This window comes from Lissotriton helveticus, chromosome 1_1 (assembly GCF_964261635.1).
Source record: "Lissotriton helveticus chromosome 1_1, aLisHel1.1, whole genome shotgun sequence".
NCBI classification, from domain to species: domain Eukaryota; kingdom Metazoa; phylum Chordata; class Amphibia; order Caudata; family Salamandridae; genus Lissotriton; species Lissotriton helveticus.
The window spans coordinates 328,930,026-328,951,682 of NC_136057.1; the positions used below are offsets into that span (position 1 = coordinate 328,930,026).

Sequence of the window (21,657 nt, forward strand, 5' to 3'; positions counted from 1 at the left end):
CGAGCGAGGGTCGGGTCCTTCGTATGCAGAGCTCCCCAATCCGCCGCCAGGATTCACCTCACGCCATGTGGGACCTCCTCCAGCTTACAGGGCCTCCCTCCTCTCACGTGAAGTACTTCAGTGCCAAGCGGGCCTACCGCTCCGCAGCCACGGGCAGCGCCGCGGGCAGCGCCGCAAAAGCCCCAGCGTCCGACAGGGCTTTTCTCCAAGCGACATGGCCCCGGGCGGCCCGGCCGGCCGTAACTCAGGCCGGAGCTCCAAAGATGCTGCTCCTCAGCCAAGAGCAATGTGTAGAGGCCCCTGCCGCGTCCGCCAACTAAAGTAGCCCAGGGCCTGGTGCAGGCAAGATGGCGGCCGCCAAAGTCCAGGCAACGCGGCAAGAGAAGGCTGACTCTAGCGCCGCGACAAACCGAGCCAGAGAGGTGCCCCCCCGTCAGGAGATTCCCTGTCCACTCCGCCAGCCAAGCGGTCAAGGTAGGGTCGTCGCTGAGGTCCCCAGCGTTGCTTTTCTGGCTTTATAAGGCAACGGCCGAGCGGAGCTCTCAAAGCGTGCATCTCACTCCATCAGCAGTGAGACCACTCCCCCCAGACAAGACTTATTGAATGGCCAAGTCACTGCAATGACAAATAAACAACAGAAGTGAATATGGTGGGTAGCTTACCACGTGGAGGTCAAGGACAACTCCTAACCAGGTTACAGTCCTATGTGCAAAAGATACAGAGCGAGTCCCCAGCATGACGCTAGAATCAGCCTCTTGTTTTATGGCTACCCAACATCAGCAAAGAGTCACATCCCCAAATAACTCTTCTCCCCTGACTGTAAAGTTGAAGTTAGTAGAATGAATGTCACTCATCATAAACAAAAGGGTGCATGCAGCATGGCATAAACAGTAAAAGTGGCAGCCCAGACATTCTGTCCACTCAGTGATAACTAACGCACAGCGCGAAGGGCCGATTGTTTACGCGGTGAGCTTGAAAAGGCTAAAGTGCCCGCCCATTCAAGACGTGGGGACTAACACGCTGGGCTTCCACGTACGGTTCCCAACCATACTTTATATTTTCAGCTCTATTCACACCTACCGATGCTACCTAGGTTAATGCAATACAAGGCAGTGGCGTAACGAAACTTGAGGGGGCCCCCCTGCAAACTACATGGCGGGGGCCCCCATTCTACGTGCCAGTCTAGAGCTCTCAGGCCAGCGACCTGCCATACTGCAGGGGATGCGGAGCTATTGTAACGCCACGGTCACCAATACAGCCGTTATAAGTAACACTGGATGGTGGAGTTAAAGGTTGGGCTTAGTCTGCCAGCAGGCTATCATAGGTGGTGGTCCATTCATTACACGGTCCCTGCCATCAGTAGGCCGGGGAAGTTTGCCCAATATTAGGTGGGTTTCCTCATGCAGACTCCTGTCATGATATACAACATTGGGCCCACTCATCGTTCAGTTTTGACAAACGTGCATCCACTGCTCCTTCTCGCTTCCGTTTTAAAACATTAGACAATGCGACAATGCAGTATTTCAAAAGCAGATGTAACTACAAAGAGCACATTTTGATAAGACATTTTTATTAGTAGACAATAGCAAGCTTAAGAGGCATTGCATAGCTTCATACACACTTTGACCCCAATTCCATCACAGTCTCTCTCTCTCTCTCTCTCTCTCTCTCTCTCGCTCTCTCAGTCAGTCTCTCTCTTTCAGTCAGGTAGTCTCTCTCTCTCAGTCAGTCAGTCTATCTCTCTCTGTCATTCAGTCTCTCTCAGTCAGTCAGTCTCTCTCAGTCAGTCAGTCTGTCAGTCAGTCAGTCTCACTCTCTCCCTGTCAGTTAGTCTCTCCCTCTCAGTCAGTCAGTCTATCTCTCTCTGTCATTCAGTCTCTTTCAGTCAGGCAGTCTCTCGCAGTCAGTCAGTCTCTCAGTCAGTCTCTCTTTCTGTCAGTCTGTCAGTCAGTCAGTCTCTCTCTCTCTGTCAGTCTCTCTGTCAGTCCCTTTCTCTGTCAGTCTCTCTCTGTCTCTCTCTCTCAGTCAGTCTCTCTCCCTGTCAGTCCCTCTGTCTATCAGTCTCTCTCTCAGTCTTTCTCTCTGTCAGTCTCCCTATCAGTCTCTCTTTCTGTCAGTCAGGATCTCCCTTTCTGTCAGTCAGTCTCTCACAGTCTCTCTCTGTCAGTTTCTCTCAGTCTGTCAGTCTCTCTCTCAGTCAGCCAGTCTCTCTCTCTCAGTTAGTCTCTCTCTCTCTCTCTTTGTCAGTCAGTCTCCCTCTGTCAGTCTCTCTCTCTTTCTCTCTCTCTGTCAGTCTCTCTCTCTGTCAGTCTCTCTCTCTGTCATTCTCTCTCTGTCATTCAGTCTCTCTCTGTCAGTCTCTCGCTCAGTCAGTCTCACCCTGTCAGTTTCTCTCAGTCAGTCAGTCTCTCTCTTAGTCAGTCTCTCTCTCTGTCAATGTCTCTCTCTCTCAGTCAGTCCCTCTCCCTGTCAGTCCCTCTCTCTGTCGGTCTCTCTGTCAGTCTCTCTCTCTCTCAGCCTCTCTTTCTGAGTCGCTCTCTCTCAGTCAGTCAGTCTTCCAGACAGTCTCTCTCGCCCTCTGTCAGTCTCTCTCAGTCTCAGGCGGCTTGGTATTATAGTGTGTCTCTCTCTCTCAGTCAGCCAGTCTCTCTCAGTCAGTCTCTCTATCTCTCAGTCAGTGACTCTCTTTCTGTCAGTCAGTCTCTCTCTCTGTCAGTCAGTCTCTCTGTGAGTCTCTCTCTCAGTCAGTCACTCTTTGTCTGTCAGTCTCTCTTTCTCTGTCAGTCTCTCAGTCTCTCTCTCTCTCTCTTTCAGTCTCTGTCAGGCAGCCTCTCTCTCAGTCAGTCTCTCTCTCTCTCTGACAGTCTCTCTCTCTGTCAGTCTCTCTCTCAGCCAGTCAGTCACTCAGTCTCTCTCTCTATTAGTCTCTCTCTCTGTCAGTCAGTCTTTCTCTCTCCCAGTCAGTCTCTCTCCCAGTCAGTCAGTCTCTCTCAGTTAGTCATTCTCTATCTACCTCAGTCAGTCAGTCTCTCTCTCTGTCAGTCAGTCTCTGTCAGTTAGTCAGCCTCTCTCAGTCAGTCTCTCTCTGTTAGAAATGGGGATTTCTGGTTGTCTAAGGCTTGCGCCAAAGCCAGGCAGAAACCACCACTCTAGTCAGGGCAAGGAAGTCACCATCCAAAGATAACCCCTGCTCACCCCCTTGGTAGCTTGGCACGAGCAGTCAGGCCTATCTTGGAGGCAATGTGTAAAGCGTTTGTGCGCGCACCCAGCAACAACACCCAAGGCCCACCACAAAGGAAACTCCACACAAAGTGTTGCATAACAATAGCCTTTGTATTATACCAAACACATTAGATAATAAACAAACAATTTACAATGAGCCATAGGCACGGGCAGAATTTACAGGGGATTATATACACAGGACAGGGCCACAAGGACCACTGTTAGGAATAAGCACTTTTAGAACTAGCACTTGGTTGATATAGCACTTTGTAGGAATAACACTTAGAACATAGAATAATTGTAGCACCAAATAGCAGATGTAGCACACAACCAGTAACCACTGGTAAAAGGTAAGTACCCACTACGCAACCCCAACCACCTTAGGCATGTATCACGCAGGGTACCATGAACTCACTGGTTTAACCATACTAGGGAAAACAACCTCCTAGGCATAAAAATACATTGAGAGGTATAGGAAAAAAGGCATTACACATGATGCAAAAATCACATTAGGCAGGTAGTCACATTTACGACAAAAATCACATAACTGACCCCAGGCCAACCTGGCCTCTCAGGGGCTCACAGGCCCAATGTCCAGAATGTCTTGGCTGGTTGCGCAGGTAGCCAAAGAAGAATGCGCAAGAGAGCAGGCCTAAACGAAGCAGCTGCCCACTAAGTGCTGGGCAGCTGTAGGAACTGAGCCTGGCACCAACGTGCCTCCTGGCTCTTCGATGGGGGCTCTCAATGAACAGTAGGGCCAAAACAACGTGGGAGCCTCGTGGGCTCGAGATGCAAAAATGCTCCCAAAGCAGGTGGAGCCTTGTGGACTCTCAAGAGATGCTGCCAACACGTTGGAGCCTCGTGGTCTCGGGAGAGGAAGTGTCCCCTTAGTTGGAGTCCCCCCTCTAGGGACTCGGAAACAATGCGGCCAAATGCGGGATAGCAACGGGGAGCGGCCCGCTGCCAATCGGGGCCGCTCTACCCTCGGACTGGAGACCCACCAAGACGCCCGCACTCACCGTCGGCTGGGAGGCGGCGTCCTCGCTGGGCTCCCCTGCTCCATTCCGTGGCGACTCTTGGGCTGCGGGGCTCTCCTTCACCGGGGAGCCTCGCTCGCAGCAGCACTCCTCTGGCGGCCGGGGCCTCGGCTGCACTCCGGGCTCGGTCCTCCTGGTGCCGTGGGCAGGGCTCACCTTCACCAGGGCCCTGCTGGCGGCGGCACCTCTCCCTTTCACACCGGAGCACAGGGTGGGCTCCCGTCGGCTTTCGGTTCTCTGTAGAAGCACTTCCGGGTCGCGCTAGGCAGCGGCCCGGGGGGGGGGGCGATGGAGGGAAGCTTTCTCGCGGCTCGGGCCAAATGAGGGGTAGGCACCCTCTTCAAGACAAGGTCCCTGGAGGGGTGGGCACCTGCTAGGGCTTCACAACCAGTAGCACTGAAAGTCGGCACTGTCTCTCTCCACTGTCTTTCTCCACTGTCTCTCTCCGCTGTCTCTCCACTCTCTCTCTCCACTCTTTCTCCACTCTCTCTCTCTACTCTCTCTCCACTCTCTCTCTCCAATCTCTCCACTCTCTCCCCACTCTCTCTCTCTCCAATCTCTCCACTCTCTCCACTCTCTCTCCACTCTCTCTCCATTCTCTCCACTCTCTCCACTCTCTCTCTCTCCACTCTCTCTCTCTACTCTCCCTCCACTCTCTCTCCACTCTCTCTCCACTCCCTCTCCACTCCCTGTCCACTCCCTCTCCACTCCCTCTCTACTCCCTCTCTCTCCCTCTCTCTCCACTCTCTCTCTCTCCACTCTCTCTCGCCCACTCTCTCCACTGTTTCTCCACGCTCTCTCCACACTCTCTCTCCACTGTCTATCTCCACTCTCTCTCCACTGTCTCCCTCCACTGTCTCTACTCTCTCCCCACTGTCTCTCTCTCCACTCTGTCTCTACTCTCTCTGTCTCCACTCTCTCTGCCTCCACTCTCTCTCCACTGTCACTCTCCACTCTTTCTCTCATCTCTCTCCACTCTCTCTCCACTGACTCTCTCCACTCTCTCTCGTTCTCCACTCTCTCTCTCTCTCTCCACTCTCTCTCCACTCTCTCTCTCCACTCTCTCTCTCCACTCTCTCTCTCCACTCTCTCTCTACTCTCTCTCCACTCTCTCTCCACTCTCTCTCCACTCTTTCTGTCTACTCTCTCTCCACTGTCTCTCTCTCCACTCTCGCTCCACTCTCTCCCTCCACTCTCTCTACTCTCTCTCCACTCTCTCTCCACTGTCTCTCGTTCCACTCTCTCTCTACTCTCTCTATCTCCACTCTCTCTCTCTCTCTCCACTGTGTCCCTCCACTCTTTCTCTTTTCTCTCTCCACTGTCTCTCTCTCCACTCTCTCTCTCCACCCTCTCTCTCTACTCTCTCTCTCCACTGTCTCCCACCACTCTCTCTCTCTCTCTCTCTCTCTCCACTCTCTCCCTCTCCCTCCACTCTCCCCCACTCTCTCCCACAAAGTAGTGTGCGTTCCATGGGCGTCTGCAGAAATGTTTCCAGGGGGGCAAAATTGTCACTTCATCACCATCCCCCTTGCACCCTTCTCCCCTCTGCCTTGCACCCTTCTCACTCTTCCCCTAGCACCCTTCTCCCCCTCCCCCTTGCACCCTTCTCCCCTTCCCCCTTGCACCCTTCTCCCCTTCCCCCTTGGACCCTACTACACCTCCGCCTTGTACCCTTTTCTACCTTGCACCCTTCTCCCCTCTGCCTTGCACCCTTTTCTACCTTGCACCCTTCTCCCCTCTGCCTTGCACCATTCTCCCCTCCCCCTTGCACCCTTCTCCCCCTCCCCCTTTTACCCTACTCCACCTCCGCCTTGCACCCTTTTCTACCTTGCACCATTCTCCCCTCTGCCTTGCACCATTCTCCCCTCTGCCTTGCACCCTTCTCTCCTCTGCCTTGGACCCTTCTCCCCTCTGCCTTGTACCCTTCTCCTCTCTGCCTTGCACCCTTCTCCCCTCCGCCTTGCACCCTTCTCTACCTTGCACCCTTCTCCCCTTTGCCTTGCACCCTTCTCCCCTCTGCCTTTTACCCTTCTCCCCTTCGCCTTGCACCCTTCTCTACCTTGCACCCTTCTCCCCTCTGCCTTGCACCCTTCTCCTCTCTGCCTTGCACCCTTCACCACTCTGCCTTGCACCCTTCTCCTCTCTGCCTTGTACCCTTCTTCTCTCTGTCTTGCACCCTTCTCCCCTCTGCCTTGCACCCTTCTCACCCTCCGCCTTGCACCCTTCTCTACCTTGCACCCTTCTCCTCTCTGCCTTGCACCCTTCTCTACCTTGCACCCTTCTTCCCTCCCCGTTGCACCCTTCTCCCCTCTGCCTTGCACCATTCTCCCCTCTGCCTTGCACCCTTCTACCCTCTGCGTTGCACCCTTCTCCCCTCTGCCTTACACCCTTCTCCCCTCTGCCTTGCACCCTTCTCCCCTCCCCATTGCACCCTTCTCCCCTCCGCCTTGCACCCTTCTCCCCTCTGCCTTGCACCCTTCTCCCCCTCTCTAATGCACCATTCTCCCCTCTGCGTTGCACCCTTCTACTATCCACCTTGTACCCTTCTCTCCTCCATCGTGCACCCTTCTCCTCTCTGCCTTGTACCTTCTTCCCTCTTCCTTGCACCCTTCTCCTCTCTACCTTGCACCCTTCTCCCCTCTGCCTTGCACCCTTCTCCCATCTGCCTTGCACCCTTCTCCCCTCTGCCTTGCACCCTTCTCCTCTCTGCCTTGCACCCTTCTCCCCTCTGCTTTGCACCCTACTCCACCTTACACCCTTTTCTACCTTGCACCATTCTCCCCTCTGCCTTGCACTATTCTCCCCTCTGCCTTGCACCCTTCTCCCCTATGTCTTGCGCCCTTCTCCTCTCTGCCTTGCACTCTTCTCCCCTCTGCCTTGCACCCTTCTCCCCTTCCGCCTTACACCTTTCTCTACTTTGCACCCTTCGCCCCTCTGCCTTGCACCCTTCTCCCCTCCACCTTGCACCCTTCTCCTTTCTGCCTTGCACCCTTCTCCTCTCTACCTTGCACCCTTCTCCTCTCTGTCTTGCACCCTTCTCCTCTCTACCTTGCACCCTTCTCCTCTCTGCCTTGCACCCTTCTCCCCTCTGCCTTGCACCCTTCTCTCATCTGCCTTGCACCCTACTCCACCTCCGTGTTGCACCCTTTTCTACCTTGCACCCTTCTCCCCTCTGCCCTGCACCCTTCTCCCCTCTGCCCTGCACCCTTCTCCTCTCTGCCTTGCACCCTTCTCCCCTCTGCCTTGCACCCGTCTCCCCTCTACCTTGCACCCTTCTCCTCTCTGCCTTGCACCATTCTCCTCTCTACCTTGCACCCTTCTCCCCTCCGCCTTGCATCCTTCTCCTCTGTGCCTCGCACCCTTCTCCTCTCTGCCTTGCATCCTTCTCCCCTCTGCCTTGCACCCTTCTTGGCCACCCCCTTGCACTCTTCTCACCCAATGGAGGGGGCTGCCACCTGGAACAAGGGCACCATTTCAAAAGAATGATGGACTAGGGCCGGCCCTAACTGGGCCCACACCAGATGCACTGGTGATCCAAGGGGGGGCAACTGCCCCCCTTACCCCCCTCCTGCGGACGCCCACATGGTGCGTTCTAACAAGAGTGCTTACCTGTGGGCACCATTTTGCTGCCTCGTCCCTTCTCATATGAGCAAAAGAATGCCGTCTCTGGGGCCCCCACCCCATCCTTGTCCCTGTCTCATCCCTTCTCTCATGGGGTTGGCTTTGCTTATGGAGAGGAGAGAGCGGGGGCCGGTCTCTGTGCTGCCTCAGAGGAGCAGCGGTGAATGCTGTCTTTTGGCCCCCACCCCCATCCTCTTTCCGGCCTGGCTCCTGACTCTGACTGAAGAGAAACAATTAAGTGGATTCTTTGTTTCTCTTCAGTTAGTGGTAGGGGCTCAGAGCAGGCTGCAGACAGCACCTGCTTTAGAGGGAGAGAGTGGTACAAAAGGGGGTGGTGATGGACGGAGCATCTGAACCAATCAAACACTCACACTCAGTCAACAGATCTGGGTTTAATCCATCACCGTTCTTTAGCCCACTCTGCCACCCCAGTTCAGACATGGCCATATGCAAATCAGTCTGACCCTGTGCCTCATGGGATCAGTCCAGCCCGAACTGCCAAGCCGTGCCTTCCCTGGACCGTAAACAAGCTTCCGAGGAGCGGTTTCTGGCATGTCAGCCGTCTTCAGCCCGGCTTGCTTGAATCCAGTGGCAAAATGAGCAAGGGACTCACGTCTGAGAATACCCTGCCAACTTATGGCGAACAAAGTGGTACAAAAGGGGGTGGTGATGGACGGAGCATCTGAACCAATCAAACACTCACACCCAGTCAACAGATCTGGGTTTAATCCATCACCGTTCTTTAGCCCACTCTGCCACCCCAGTTCAGACATGGCCATATGCAAATCAGTCTGACCCTGTGCCTCATGGGAACAGTCCAGCCCGAACTGGCAAGCCATGCCTACCCTGGACCGGAAACAAGCTTCCGAGGACCGGTTTCTGGCATTTCAGCCGTCTTCAGCCCGGCTTGCTTGAATCCAGTGGCAAAGTGAGCAAGGGACTCACGTCTGAGCATACCCTGCCAACTTATGGCGAATAAAGTGGTACAAAAGGGGGTGGTGATGGACGGGGCATCTGAATCAATCAAACACTCACACCCAGTCAACAGATCTGGCTTTAATCCATCACCGTTCTTTAGCCCACTCTGCCACCCCAGTTCAGACATGGCCATATGCAAATCAGTCCGACCCTGTGCCTCATGGGAACAGTCCAGCCCGAACTGCCAAGCCTTGCCTTCCCTGGACCGGAAACAAGCTTCCGAGGACCGGTTTCTGGCATTTCAGCCGTCTTCACCCCGGCTTGCTTGAATCCAGTGGCAAAGTGAGCAAGAGACTCACGTCTGAGCATACGCTGCCAATTTATGGCGAACAAAGTTTAGCGCAAGCCTCTCTCTCAGCTCTCACTGAAGAGCCAAGGGGCCCCTTTCATTTACCGAAGAGAGTGGGCCACCCCCGCACCACGGGGGCTGTGGGGGCGTTTGCTACACCCATGATACAAGGGCTGAAAAGAATTAAGCCTTGCGTAATGCTGTAATGCTGTCACCCTGTCAAAGATAGTCAGTACATACACATATGTGCAGCATTACGTAGTGTTAGTGTCTGTCTGTGCCTGCTGCGTCAATCGGACAGCAGATCAAGTAGCAAGGTAGTATTGTTATATTTATAGAATGCTGTGCAAAAGATAAATGTAAAAAAGAAAATGTTTAACCGGCTCTGCAGATGGTAGTTGCGCTGCTCCCATGCTCTAACACAAGAACCGCTGATGCGGTTAACCCAGCTCTTTTTTTGGCCTCCCTACGGCTAGACTTTGTGCAGGGCCTTGCATGGGTAGTGTATTGGGCTGTGGGCCTTTCAAAGAGCGACCATGGTACACTCAGGTTCCGGCTACGAAAATAAATTTTAGATGGCCCAAAAGGAAATTCATTAATATAGAGAAATGTTATGATTGCAACAGATTTTCTGCAATTAGACCCTTCTGTGAATTTCACTTTGATGCTGCACCAATTAAAAGTTACCTTCAACCAGGCCACCTATTTTCTAAGCTTCCGTGTGGGACTGGGAGGCTTGCATTGTATCCGGCTATTGATTCCTGTTTGATAAACAAAGCACATGCTTATATTTCTTGGGATCTGCCTCATGGAGTGCGCCGTTTTGGATTTTGCTAAGGCAGGACAAGCTGCCTTTAAATCCCTTCCTAGCTAAGTGGTATGGTTCATCAGCAATCTGTAACCTGTGTAAAAATGGTTTCCAAGATATTAAGCACGCTTTATTTATTTGTCCTGCTTTGCTATTATGTCGTCGGAAATGGCTTAGGCCAATATATTTGCAGTTATCCGTCCTCTCAGAATCAGCAGTATTACAATCACTTTATGCTCGTCCAGAGGAATTATTTTATAATATAATTTGCTACTTTTTTAAGTCTTTCTTAAAATTATATTAAGGTGTATTTATTTGTTTGTATGCTGTAGAGGCTGATAGCTTTACCTGAGTGGTCACTCTTTTATCTCTTGTGTATTAGCCATTTTTAAGTGCCACTTTGTGGTATATAAATTAATTTTCTTTTTTTACATAATTCTTAAATCCTTGCACTGATGTCACAAAATACACTTTATATCCCGTTAGCTATAATATGTTGGAAGTTTTGTTAAATGAAAGCTTTTAGAACATTAAGGGCCCGATGTAGGTAATCCCAGACTACCGATTCTTAAATACCGAATCATACCGATTCGGTATTTAAGAACAGGCAAATGAGATGTAGGTAATTTTTCTTAAATAATTACTGAATCTGTAAGTTTCGGTAATTACCTAATTGGTATTTACCGATTCGGTAATTGACATTCATTCCTATGGGCCTAGTGGCCCATAGGAATGAATGTCAATTACCGAATCGGTAAATACCGATTCGGTAAATAGGGGAAACATTGAAGGGTGGCAGGGTGTCACTTTGACACCCTGTTGCACCCCTCAAATATGTATGTCTGCAACATGGCACTGTTGGAAAAGCAAAAAAAATGCTTTTTCTAAGGTTTTCATTATTTACCATACTACAAAAAAGGGGGGAGGGAGGGTCATAGGGGAATTTTAAAGACCTAGCCTAGGTTAAGCCCCCAGCTCAACACTTTAAGCATAAGAAACCTAGGGGTCTGTGATAGAGGGTTATCCAAAAACCCTCAGTCCATAGCACAAGCTTAATGGAAGACGATAATAGGAGTAGGATAAAAAGTAAACTGAAATAAGAAGAAGTGTAAGTGGTTGTAACAAAGAACCCGCTTCGTTCTTAGGATACCCATCAAACAATTGTATGATCAATTCTATCATCTGGTCATCCTACAGAGGTAAGGAGTCTCTAGATCATTGAGACCCATTTATACCCTGTTATAGAGCGGGGTCAGTGCCCACAAGCACTAAGTGACCAGTGACAGACACAGGATGGGTATGAGTGCAGTGCAAAAAGGAAAAGTGGTGAGAATAAAATAGGATAGAGGGCAGGACAGTACTTTATTAGAAATATGTCCTCTTCTTAGTTAAAAACAAAACGAACAGTGCACGAATGCAGTATGGAAACAAATCACTGCATTAATGGCCAACATGTTTCAACCTAGCTGGGAAGGACCCAAGGCTTTCATCAGGATCCCTGTTCATAACAATGCTACTGCTTAGTGAAAAACAATATATGTAAACCAGTGAAGTAACATAAAAGGATACAACGTGTGTATTCACAACTCCGCCGTGCAGATGGATCCAATATGTGATCTATAGAAACACAAACACCCCCATATTTCAGAAAATAAACAATATAAATAATCCTACAACCTCTATCAATAATGTAAGGTCAAAAAGACCACTCACCCTGCTCTACCGGGGAGAAGACCTCACCTCACCTGGACTCAAACTCAGGAAGCAAGGGAGGCCACGCTCTAAAAGAAATGAGAAGCATAAGGAAAGGAAGCCAGCCCATGGTTTAATTACCCCGCTTGCTATCCCTTAACGACATTAGGTCTGTAATGCCTCTATTTCAATTATACTGCTTTAAACGTACTACTCAGATAAACTCGCTCTACCTTAACACCTTGAACGCTATGGGGATTTTTCCCCTGTGCTGGAAAATCTGCAGATGCACTTTACATGACGAGCTGGGCTCGTCATGAGCGTAGCAGGAGGCTACTGCATGACGAGCCCAGCTCGTCATGAGCGTCGAAGGGGTTAAAGAACAGTGCCTACTCACATCTATAACAGAGTTACTAACTATGTAACCTCATCATGTGCCTGTTAAATCACACAAAAAAATATTGACATAGTAAGACCTCAGGTAACCTAGTCAAAACAGGAATGTCAGCACTTCACAATCCTAACGTTATTGACGTTCCGTTAGTCTCAACCACTCACCTCTCCGTCGTTGCCCCAAACTGTTTCTGAGTAAGGGGGAGGCAACGAAACGGAAAGGTGACGGTGGTTAAAAGCCCAGGTGGCGGACACGCCCATCTGGACGTGCATGGTTAATAGGGCAAACAAAAGAGACGTCTATTAACTGCTTAGTGTGCAACATCATTTGATCGACCCTCCCAATGTACATACCGCATCGGAATTCCAACATTGCATCAGGACGCCGATGTGCTCGGCTGCAGAGCCATCCGCGGTAGTGCGTCCGAATCGCGCATGCGCAGCATCACTCTGCTCCCATGCGCGAGACTAGGGAACTACAGGATGACGAAAATCTCGTCTGAATTGTAGTTTGTTATCGCTAGAAAGTGCTTCTGAAGCCAATACACAAGATGTTTGCATATACAGGAGTGTACAGCGAGTTCATGCCCTAAAATTACCAAATTAATGCTCATTATGAATGCAATCCCTCAAACAATCTCAGTGGGGGTTGCAACACAAAAATGTCTGCATTGATACTTGTAAAAAATCCAAGTTAGTGCACCAAAACTCACAATTGAGTCAGTACATCAAGAAGGAAAAAGGTGAACCTCACAACCCCTAGGGTGGATAAAGGGGGCTAAATCAAACATGAGTTAATGTAGGAATCTAACTCTAATGTTGGAATAGTACTGTTGTGGTATGATATGTACAAGAGCAGTCAAAACTAGTGCAAAACCCATAGTGTCAGTAGTATGTTAAACAACAGAGACCAACCCACGCCATTCTCAGAGGGTAGTCCAAGGGATTTCATCGTTAAGTCCCTGACTGTCTAAACGTAATCGGTAGATCCATTTCTGTTCCTTCAAAAAAAGGAACTGTGTAGGGTCTCTGACATGATTGGGTATATACGGTTTCTCCAAGACAGCCCAGCTGAACTCGTTTTCTTTATGGTTATGCTCCAGAAAATGTTTAGTTAATTTAGACACTGTTTTTCTACATTTGAAGGAGCTCTTGTGTTCGAGCATGCGGGTACGGACCTTACGGGTTGTCATCCCCACATACCTTTGATTATACGGGCAAGTCAATATGTATATCACATTAGAGCTATTACAATTGGAAAAATGCTTGAGTATCCAAGGTCGACCTGTCCCTATGTCAATTTGAGTAGTTTTGCACGTCAAAGCACACATAGAACAACCACCACAAGGGTAGTGTCCCTGTACCTGTGGTAGATCCCACAACGTCTCGTTGGTCGCCCTTTGAACATCACGTGGACGGGTATGTACCAAGCAGTCCTTCAAATTCTTAGAACGCTTGAAAGCAAACAAAGGGGGTTCAATTTTATCATTGGTACAGTTGAGAATACGCCAATGGTGTCTTACAATTTTCTGCGCTAAGTTCGATTTAGTATTGAAAGTGCTTACAAAGGTAAGTCTTGTCAATGGTGGCTTCTCTGCTGGTATTTCCAAGAGGGCATCACGGTTGTTATTGCTGGCACGTTTCAAAGAGCGTCTAATCAAAGTTTTTGGGTAGTGTCTGGCTTGTAGTTGGTTACTGAGATTAGCAGAATGTTTGTTGAAAGATCCAGAAAGGTAATTCTCTCCTTATTCATCTCAATAGTGAACCTCAGGAACCTATTACGGCTGTTGAGCCATTCATGGAAAAAACCGAGGGACTCTTCATCTCCTCGCCATACCATGAGAATATCATCGATATATCGTTTGTAACAGATTATCGATGATAAAAAGGGGTTGCCGGGTACTAGTACTTCTTGCTGTTCAAACAAGTGGACATATAGATTTGCCAGGCTAGGCGCAAAAATACTATGAATAAGGAGAGAATTACCTTTCTGGACCTTTCAATCTTTGTCACCCCCGATGGCCTTCAAAGCGAACTTTTTCGCAAACCCATGGCAAGGAACTCACTCTTGCGTTTCGACAGCCAACATCCTAAGTCCCTTCGCGAGAACCTTCCATATGGGCAATTTCTTCGGGTTCGCAGAAATTGTTCAACAAATGAGACTTACAACAAACATTTTGCTAATCTCAGTAACCAACTACAAGCCAGACACTACCCAAAAACTTTGATTAGACGCTCTTTGAAACGTGCCAGCAATAACAACCGTGATGCCCTCTTGGAAATACCAGCAGAGAAGCCACCATTGACAAGACTTACCTTTGTAAGCACTTTCAATACTAAATCGAACTTAGTGCAGAAAATTGTAAGACGCCATTGGCGTATTCTCAACTGTACCAATGATAAATTGAACCCCCTTTGTTTGCTTTCAAGCGTTCTAAGAATTTGAAGGACTGCTTGGTACATACCCGTCCACGTGATGTTCAAAGGGAGACCAACGAGACGTTGTGGGATCTACCACAGGTACAGGGACACTACCCTTGTGGTGGTTGTTCTATGTGTGCTTTGACGCGCAAAACTACTCAAATTGACATAGGGACAGATCGACCTTGGATACTCAAGCATTTTTCCAATTGTAATAGCTCTAATGTGATATACATATTGACTTGCCCGTGTAATCAAAGGTATGTGGGGATGACAACCCGTAAGGTCCGTACCCGCATGCTCGAACACAAGAGCTCCTTCAAATGTAGAAAAACAGTGTCTAAATGAACTAAACATTTTCTGGAGCATAACCATAAAGAAAACGAGTTCAGCTGGGCTGTCTTGGAGAAACCGTACATACCCAATCATGTCAGAGACCCTACACAGTTCCTTTTTTTGAAGGAACAGAAATGGATCTACCGATTACGTTTAGACAGTCAGGGACTTAACGATGAAATCCCTTGGACTACACTCTGAGAATGGCGTGGGTTGGTCTCTGTTGTTTAACATACTACTGACACTATGGGTTTTGCACTAGTTTTGACTGCTCTTGTACATATCATACCACAACAGTACTATTCCAACATTAGAGTTAGATTCCTACATTAACTCATGTTTGATTTAGCCCCCTTTATCCACCCTAGGGGTTGTGAGGTTCACCTTTTTCCTTCTTGATGTACTGACTCAATTGTGAGTTTTGGTGCACTAACTTGGATTTTTTACAAGTATCAATGCAGACATTTTTGTGTTGCAACCCCCACTGAGATTGTTTGAGGGATTGCATTCATAATGAGCATTCATTTGGTAATTTTAGGGCATGAACTCGCTGTACACTCCTGTATATGCGAACATCTTGTGTATTGGCTTCAGAAGCACTTTCTAGCGATAACGAACTACAATTCAGACGAGATTTTCGTCATCCTGTAGTTCCCTAGTCTCGCGCATGGGAGCAGAGTGATGCTGCGCATGCGCGATTCGGACGCACTACCGCGGATGGCTCTGCAGCCGAGCACATCGGCGTCCTGATGCAATGTTGGAATTCCCATGCGGTATGTACATTGGGAGGGTCGATCAAATGATGTTGCACACTAAGCAGTTAATAGACGTCACTTTTGTTTGCCCTATTACCCATGCGCGTCCAGATGGGCGTGTCCGCCACTTGGGCTTTTAACCACCGTCACCTTTCCGTTTCATTGCCTCCCCCTTACTCAGAAACAGTTTGGGGCAACGACGGAGAGGTGAGTGGTTGAGACTAACGGAACGTCAATAACGTTAGGATTGTGAAGTGCTGACATTCCTGTTTTGACTAGGTTACCTGAGGTCTTACTATGTCAATATTTTTTTGTGTGATTTAACAGGCACATGATGAGGTTACATAGTTAGTAACTCTGTTATAGATGTGAGTAGGCACTGTTCTTTAAGGTAGAGCGAGTTTATCTGAGTAGTACGTTTAAAGCAGTATAATTGAAATAGAGGCATTACAGACCTAATGTTGTTAAGGGATAGCAAGCGGGGTAATTAAACCATGGGCTGGCTTCCTTTCCTTATGCTTCTCATTTCTTTTAGAGCGTGGCCTCCCTTGCTTCCTGAGTTTGAGTCCAGGTGAGGTGAGGTCTTCTCCCCGGTAGAGCAGGGTGAGTGGTCTTTTTGACCTTACATTATTGATAGAGGTTGTAGGATTATTTATATTGTTTATTTCCTGAAATATGGGGGTGTTTGTGTTTCTATAGATCACATATTGGATCCATCTGCACGGCGGAGTTGTGAATCCACACGTTGTATCCTTTTATGTTACTTCACTGGTTTACATATATTGTTTTTCACTAAGCAGTAGCATTGTTATGAACAGGGGTCCTGATGAAAGCCTTGGGTCCTTCCCAGCTAGGTTGAAACATGTTGGCCATTAATGCAGTGATTTGTTTCCATACTGCATTCGTGCACTGTTCGTTTTGTTTTTAACTAGGAAGAGGACATATTTCTAATAAAGTACTGTCCTGCCCTCTATCCTATTTTATTCTCACCACTTTTCCTTTTTGCACTGCACTCATACCCATCCTGTGTCTGTCACTGGTCACTTAGTGCTTGTGGGCACTGACCCCGCTCTACAACAGGGTATAAATGGGTCTCAATGATCTAGAGACTCCTTACCTCTGTAGGATGACCAGATGATAGAATTGATCATACAATTGTTTGATGGGTATCCTAAGAACGAAGCGGGTTCTTACAACCACTTACACTTCTTCTTATTTCAGTTTACTTTTTATCCTACTCCTATTATCGTCTTCCATTAAGCTTGTGCTATGGACTGAGGGTTTTTGGATAACCCTCTATCACAGACCCTTAGGTTTCATTATTTACCACCAACTTCTAGTTGGTGGTAAATAACGAATCCTAAGATGGGATAAGCAATTATTTGAGGTTCGGTAATTTACCGATTCAGTATTTTTAAGAATCGGTAATTTACCGAATTCTTAAATACCGATTCGGTAAATTACCGAACCTGAAATTAAGCCACCTACATATGAAAAGCCTAATTCCGGTCGGTAACGGCCAAAATTCGGTAATTTGGCCGTTACCGACCGGAATTACGCTTCCTACATCTGGCCCTAGATATCTTATATGATTGGTAGATCTCTTGTTGGAGTGGTGTGTTTTATTATGTGCATTCAATCACAAAATAGAATCCTATTTTATTTATACTTATGTAATTTTGTGATTTTATGTGGACCACTTTGGAGTTCCGTAATCATAAAATAAAATAAACTTGAAACTATGTATAATGTGGTGTTATGTTGGTAATGTGTGGATGTGTTAGTGGTATAGAACAGAGTTGTGTTTTGTGTGAGAATGCAGGTGTCATAGTGTTGCTGTTGGGGTAGAATTGTGTGTCGGTGTGGTTTTGTAGTGGTTAAATACACATTGATATCTATATGAGGTTTGTTTGTGGTACATGAGTAGAACACCTTTGATGATGTTGGGCCCGATTCACAGAACTAACTTAAGACAAAACCCTAAACTTACTACTTTTGGTATTCACAGATTGTACTTACTACCTTTGGTATTCACAGAATGCACTTCTAACTACTTTTGGTATTCACAGAATGGATTTACGACTACAAACTTTACGTCCGCACTCGGGCCTGACATTCCGGCCCGGTGGCGGAGATTCTGGCCCGGAGATGGAGATTCCGGCCCGGAGGTGGAGATTTTGGCCGTGGCTAAGTCTCTGCCACCGGCCGGAATCTCCACCTCCCGGCCGGAATGTCCATCTCTGGGCCGGAATCTCTACCTCTGGGCCGGAATTTCCACCTCCCGGACGGAATCTCCGCCACCAAAAGTAGTAATTTTAGGATTTTGTCTTAAGTTAGTTCTGTGAATCGAGCCCATTGTGTTTGGATGGTGGTGGATGTGGAGGGCTTAAGGTGGTACCTCCTAAGTGAAAATTGGGCCGCATCTCTGGCCTTAGTCCCGACCAGGCCCAAACAAGCAGCTGCAGTTGTCCTCCCGGCTCAGCCCAAACAGGCAACAGTCCATGTCCTCTCTGCCCAGCTCAAAGAGGTAACTGTCCTTGCCCTCTCCGCCCTCAGCCTCGATTCCCGGGCGTCTGCCTAGAGCCTATGCTTAAAATTGCCCTATTGGCCAATGGAAGCCTAGCCCTAACCAGTCAGAACCTCTAGCCAATTGGAGACCTGATCCTATTAACCAATCACAGCCCTTTCAGCCAATCAAAGCTAAAGCCCTAATCCCTAAGTCAAATAGGAAACTCTAGCTCTACTAGTCAATCAGAACCCCATGCTGAACATTCTATTCAGCAAATCATCTGATAAGAACCACATACAACAGCATTCAGCACGTGTAGACCACACAGCACCAAGCTTTTAGTTGACATCTACAAATATTTTACACCACATCCATGCCATCTGAGCACACTCATTAGCATGACATACATCAGAATGGAAGCTGAATAGTAGTAAAGTAATTACACTACTAGGACCTTGGGACCTACCCTGCTACATACCCCAAAGCATAAAAGATCGATAAGCTAAAGTAGACAACTATTAGTTTAGCCAAAAAATTTCACTAAACAAAATTTGATCCACCCCAGCAGCAAAGAGCTGTATTACACCTCATCAACCCTCATTGTTATGTACATGTCAATGAAGATGTCTTCTCCTGACAGTGTCACTAATGGGTGGTGAGAGGGCACCTTTTGATTTCATATAGGAGATACATTATAAAGTGTAAGTATGGAGCATTTTCCATAGGGTGTCAGAGTTTATTTATGGAGACATCACAGAATGTTAAGTTAACTAGTTATCAAAGTGCAATACAGTGTTGGATACACTTGTGTTATGCACTGCCATGGGCAACATTGTTGTGTAGTGCATATAATTGGATGTCTAAGTTTCTTTGACAAAGACAAACATAAGAAGTTAATGGTGCCACACTTGAAACCTCAGACTCTTAAAAAAAAATTATGCATTTTGTCTGTGACTTGTCGGGACTGTTTTGACCTACAGAAAACAATGTAAAGCGGAAACAGTACTTTTATACAGTTAAAGTGACGTTAATGCCAGATATCAAAAGTTGGTATTTATCGAATAGTCTAAAAGTTCAGAAAGCATGAAAGCCACGCTGGCTGTGTCTGGTCACAGCTTGCTCTGGGTTGAGTCTCACAAACAGGCAGTGAAGGCCTCAGAGGCTGTGAACTCCCAGGCCTAGTTATTGAAAATATACCCTTACTTTTGTTGAATGTGTGAAGTCAGTGAATTCTTTAGGGCATTGTTAAATACTTAGAAATGTGTGAGTAGCCATCAACTCTGTGCTGAAATGTAAGGGAATTGTAAGATTGGGAGCATTTTAATCTGGGTAACCTGTCATTCTTTAGTTGTTTTGGTAGAAATGCCATATAGTTATAAAATGTTTCTTTCATGCAAACAAAAATCAGTTGGAAAGCATTCTGGGCTTTATACTGTAATTACATTTTGTGATGTGTTTTTGTTTCATGTGTTTTACCCTAAAAGTCAATTTGCTAGTCCAACTATGTGTCTTCTAGATCTAGAACATTTGAACCGTGTGATTTTTACATTTGAATATATGAATATAAGAATTAAATAGCCACATATATAATAATGATATGGATAATCAAATAGCGATGTTAGTAATTTTTGAACTCTCTTGATTTTCCTCTTTTTTCTCTCTGATTTTTTTGCAGCTGAATGAAAACAAAAATGACTTCCAAAGAAGGTTTGTGCATGAAGTCAGTAAATGTGATGGATTGGAGAGAATCCTCCGTGAGTATGTGTTCTGTAATGTTTGTTTTCAGCACAGTTTATGCAGTCTCAAAGTAGGTAACAGATGCCGCCGCTGGAACGCCTCTAGAAGACCAGTCATTCATTCATTATTAACTTTATTTGGTTGTTGCATGAAAAGAAGAACAACCATAAAAGTAAATTTTTTAAAAATGACAACGTAAAAACAGAACATAAAAAAGACAAATATATATACACAATCATCATTACACATTAAAAGAAAGTAACTGATTACGGTGAGGCATGAATTGATTTTCGTACTCTAAAAATTTTTTTTAAAAAGGCAGAGAAAGAAGTAATAGTTAAAATGTTATCTAGTTTCTGGATGGCTAAAAAAGCAGGGCGACACTGATTAAAATCCATGATCTTCAATATGGGCACAATCCATCTTTTCCTCTGTACAATATAAAACTTACAAAATAGCAATATATATTCATATCCGATTGATTGGACAATTCATCACATGGACATTTACTAGGTTGCTTTGTCCAATCATTCATTTTGGGGAAACTAAAAAATCTAAATAAAATGTTTAATCTAAAACGTGTCAATAAAAACCTTTCAAATTCTTTCATGTGTAATTTAACATATGGCTGGGTATCGCTGGTGATCATTGTCAATTGATGAGCAACCACAGTACTTTTCCTCATCTCAATGCTCGTTCTTTGGTCCCCCAAGAGCGTCAAACATAGTTTTTTTTAATTCTCTCCTGGACACATGAGTCAGCAATAGCGGATCATCAAAGTAATCTCGGTGGCCTATTTCTATGAGAAACATCTTTACATAAGATAACCATCTTATTTTACTAGTGTTATCCAGATTCATCGCATCTCTCAATATCAATTGGTTAAAAACACACTCCTCCGTAGTCCAAACCCTATGCCACAGTAGTACTGGTTGGACTTTGATAACATCCTCTATATATGGTTGGCCCAGTTCAGCGTGACAAATATACGTAGACACACTGTCTGGGACTGTTAGGAGGTATCTCATAAAACAATTTTCTGCCACCTGTAATGATTTCACATTTTGTGTACCCCCATATTCCTGCGCCATATGTAACGATTGAAACACATGTCGCTCTATATACAGTTAAAAGTTCCCCAATCTGTTTTTTGCCCAATTATCTGCTAAAATTTGTAAGGGCCAGTATGGATTTACAAAACAACAACCTCTGTGTCTTTATTGTTGTATTCCATAGGCCAGTTTGATCAAACAGTATACCTAAGTACGGGAAAGTTGGAGTAAATTCCAATGATTTAGAATTAATGTACATTATACTTTCTTCTTCTTTTGTGCCCCAGGACCACAATTCATACAAAACGTTTTTGTACAAGTAATTCTTAAATCCAAATTGGTCATGAAATTGGAAAAAGATGTAATCATCCTTTGCATGGCCAAGGGTGTCCGGGCCATCAAAAACGCGCCATCCGCGTATAGTAGTGCCGGGACCGATCTTTTGGCTATCATAGGCATGTCCCTGCACTCCCGGAGTAATATGTTTTCCAAATCGTTAATGTAGATTGTGAATAGGAAGGGAGAAAGCACGCACCCTTGCCGTACTCCTCTTGCGATATTGATAGGCTTAATACATTCTCCATTCCTACCAAATCTAACTATGGCGCGTGCGCCCATGTAAAATTCCCTAAGGAAAGAAACTATATTTTCCTCCACACCCAAAGCTTACTATGGGTGACGCAATCAAACGCCGACGTTAGGTCGACAAAAGTTAAGAATACGCGACTTCTCCTAACTGTGGTATATTTTTGTAAAAGAATGTGCAGATTAAGACCCTGTTCAATAGTGCCAAGGCCTTTCCTAAAA

At 46.8% G+C, this 21,657-nt stretch overlaps 1 protein-coding gene across 14 annotated transcripts in view; it reads left to right on the plus strand.

Moving 5' to 3' along the window:
- The window catches only part of LOC144804990 (V-type proton ATPase 116 kDa subunit a 4-like), a 6,844,636-nt gene that overhangs the window by 389,159 nt on the left and 6,433,820 nt on the right, over positions 1-21,657 (plus strand). For all 14 annotated transcript variants that reach the window (XM_078671938.1, XM_078672103.1, XM_078672267.1 and 11 more), the window contains one exon: positions 19,737-19,815. In XM_078671938.1, coding sequence (XP_078528064.1) covers positions 19,737-19,815 — 79 coding nt within the window. The remainder of the gene's footprint in view (positions 1-19,736; positions 19,816-21,657) is intronic.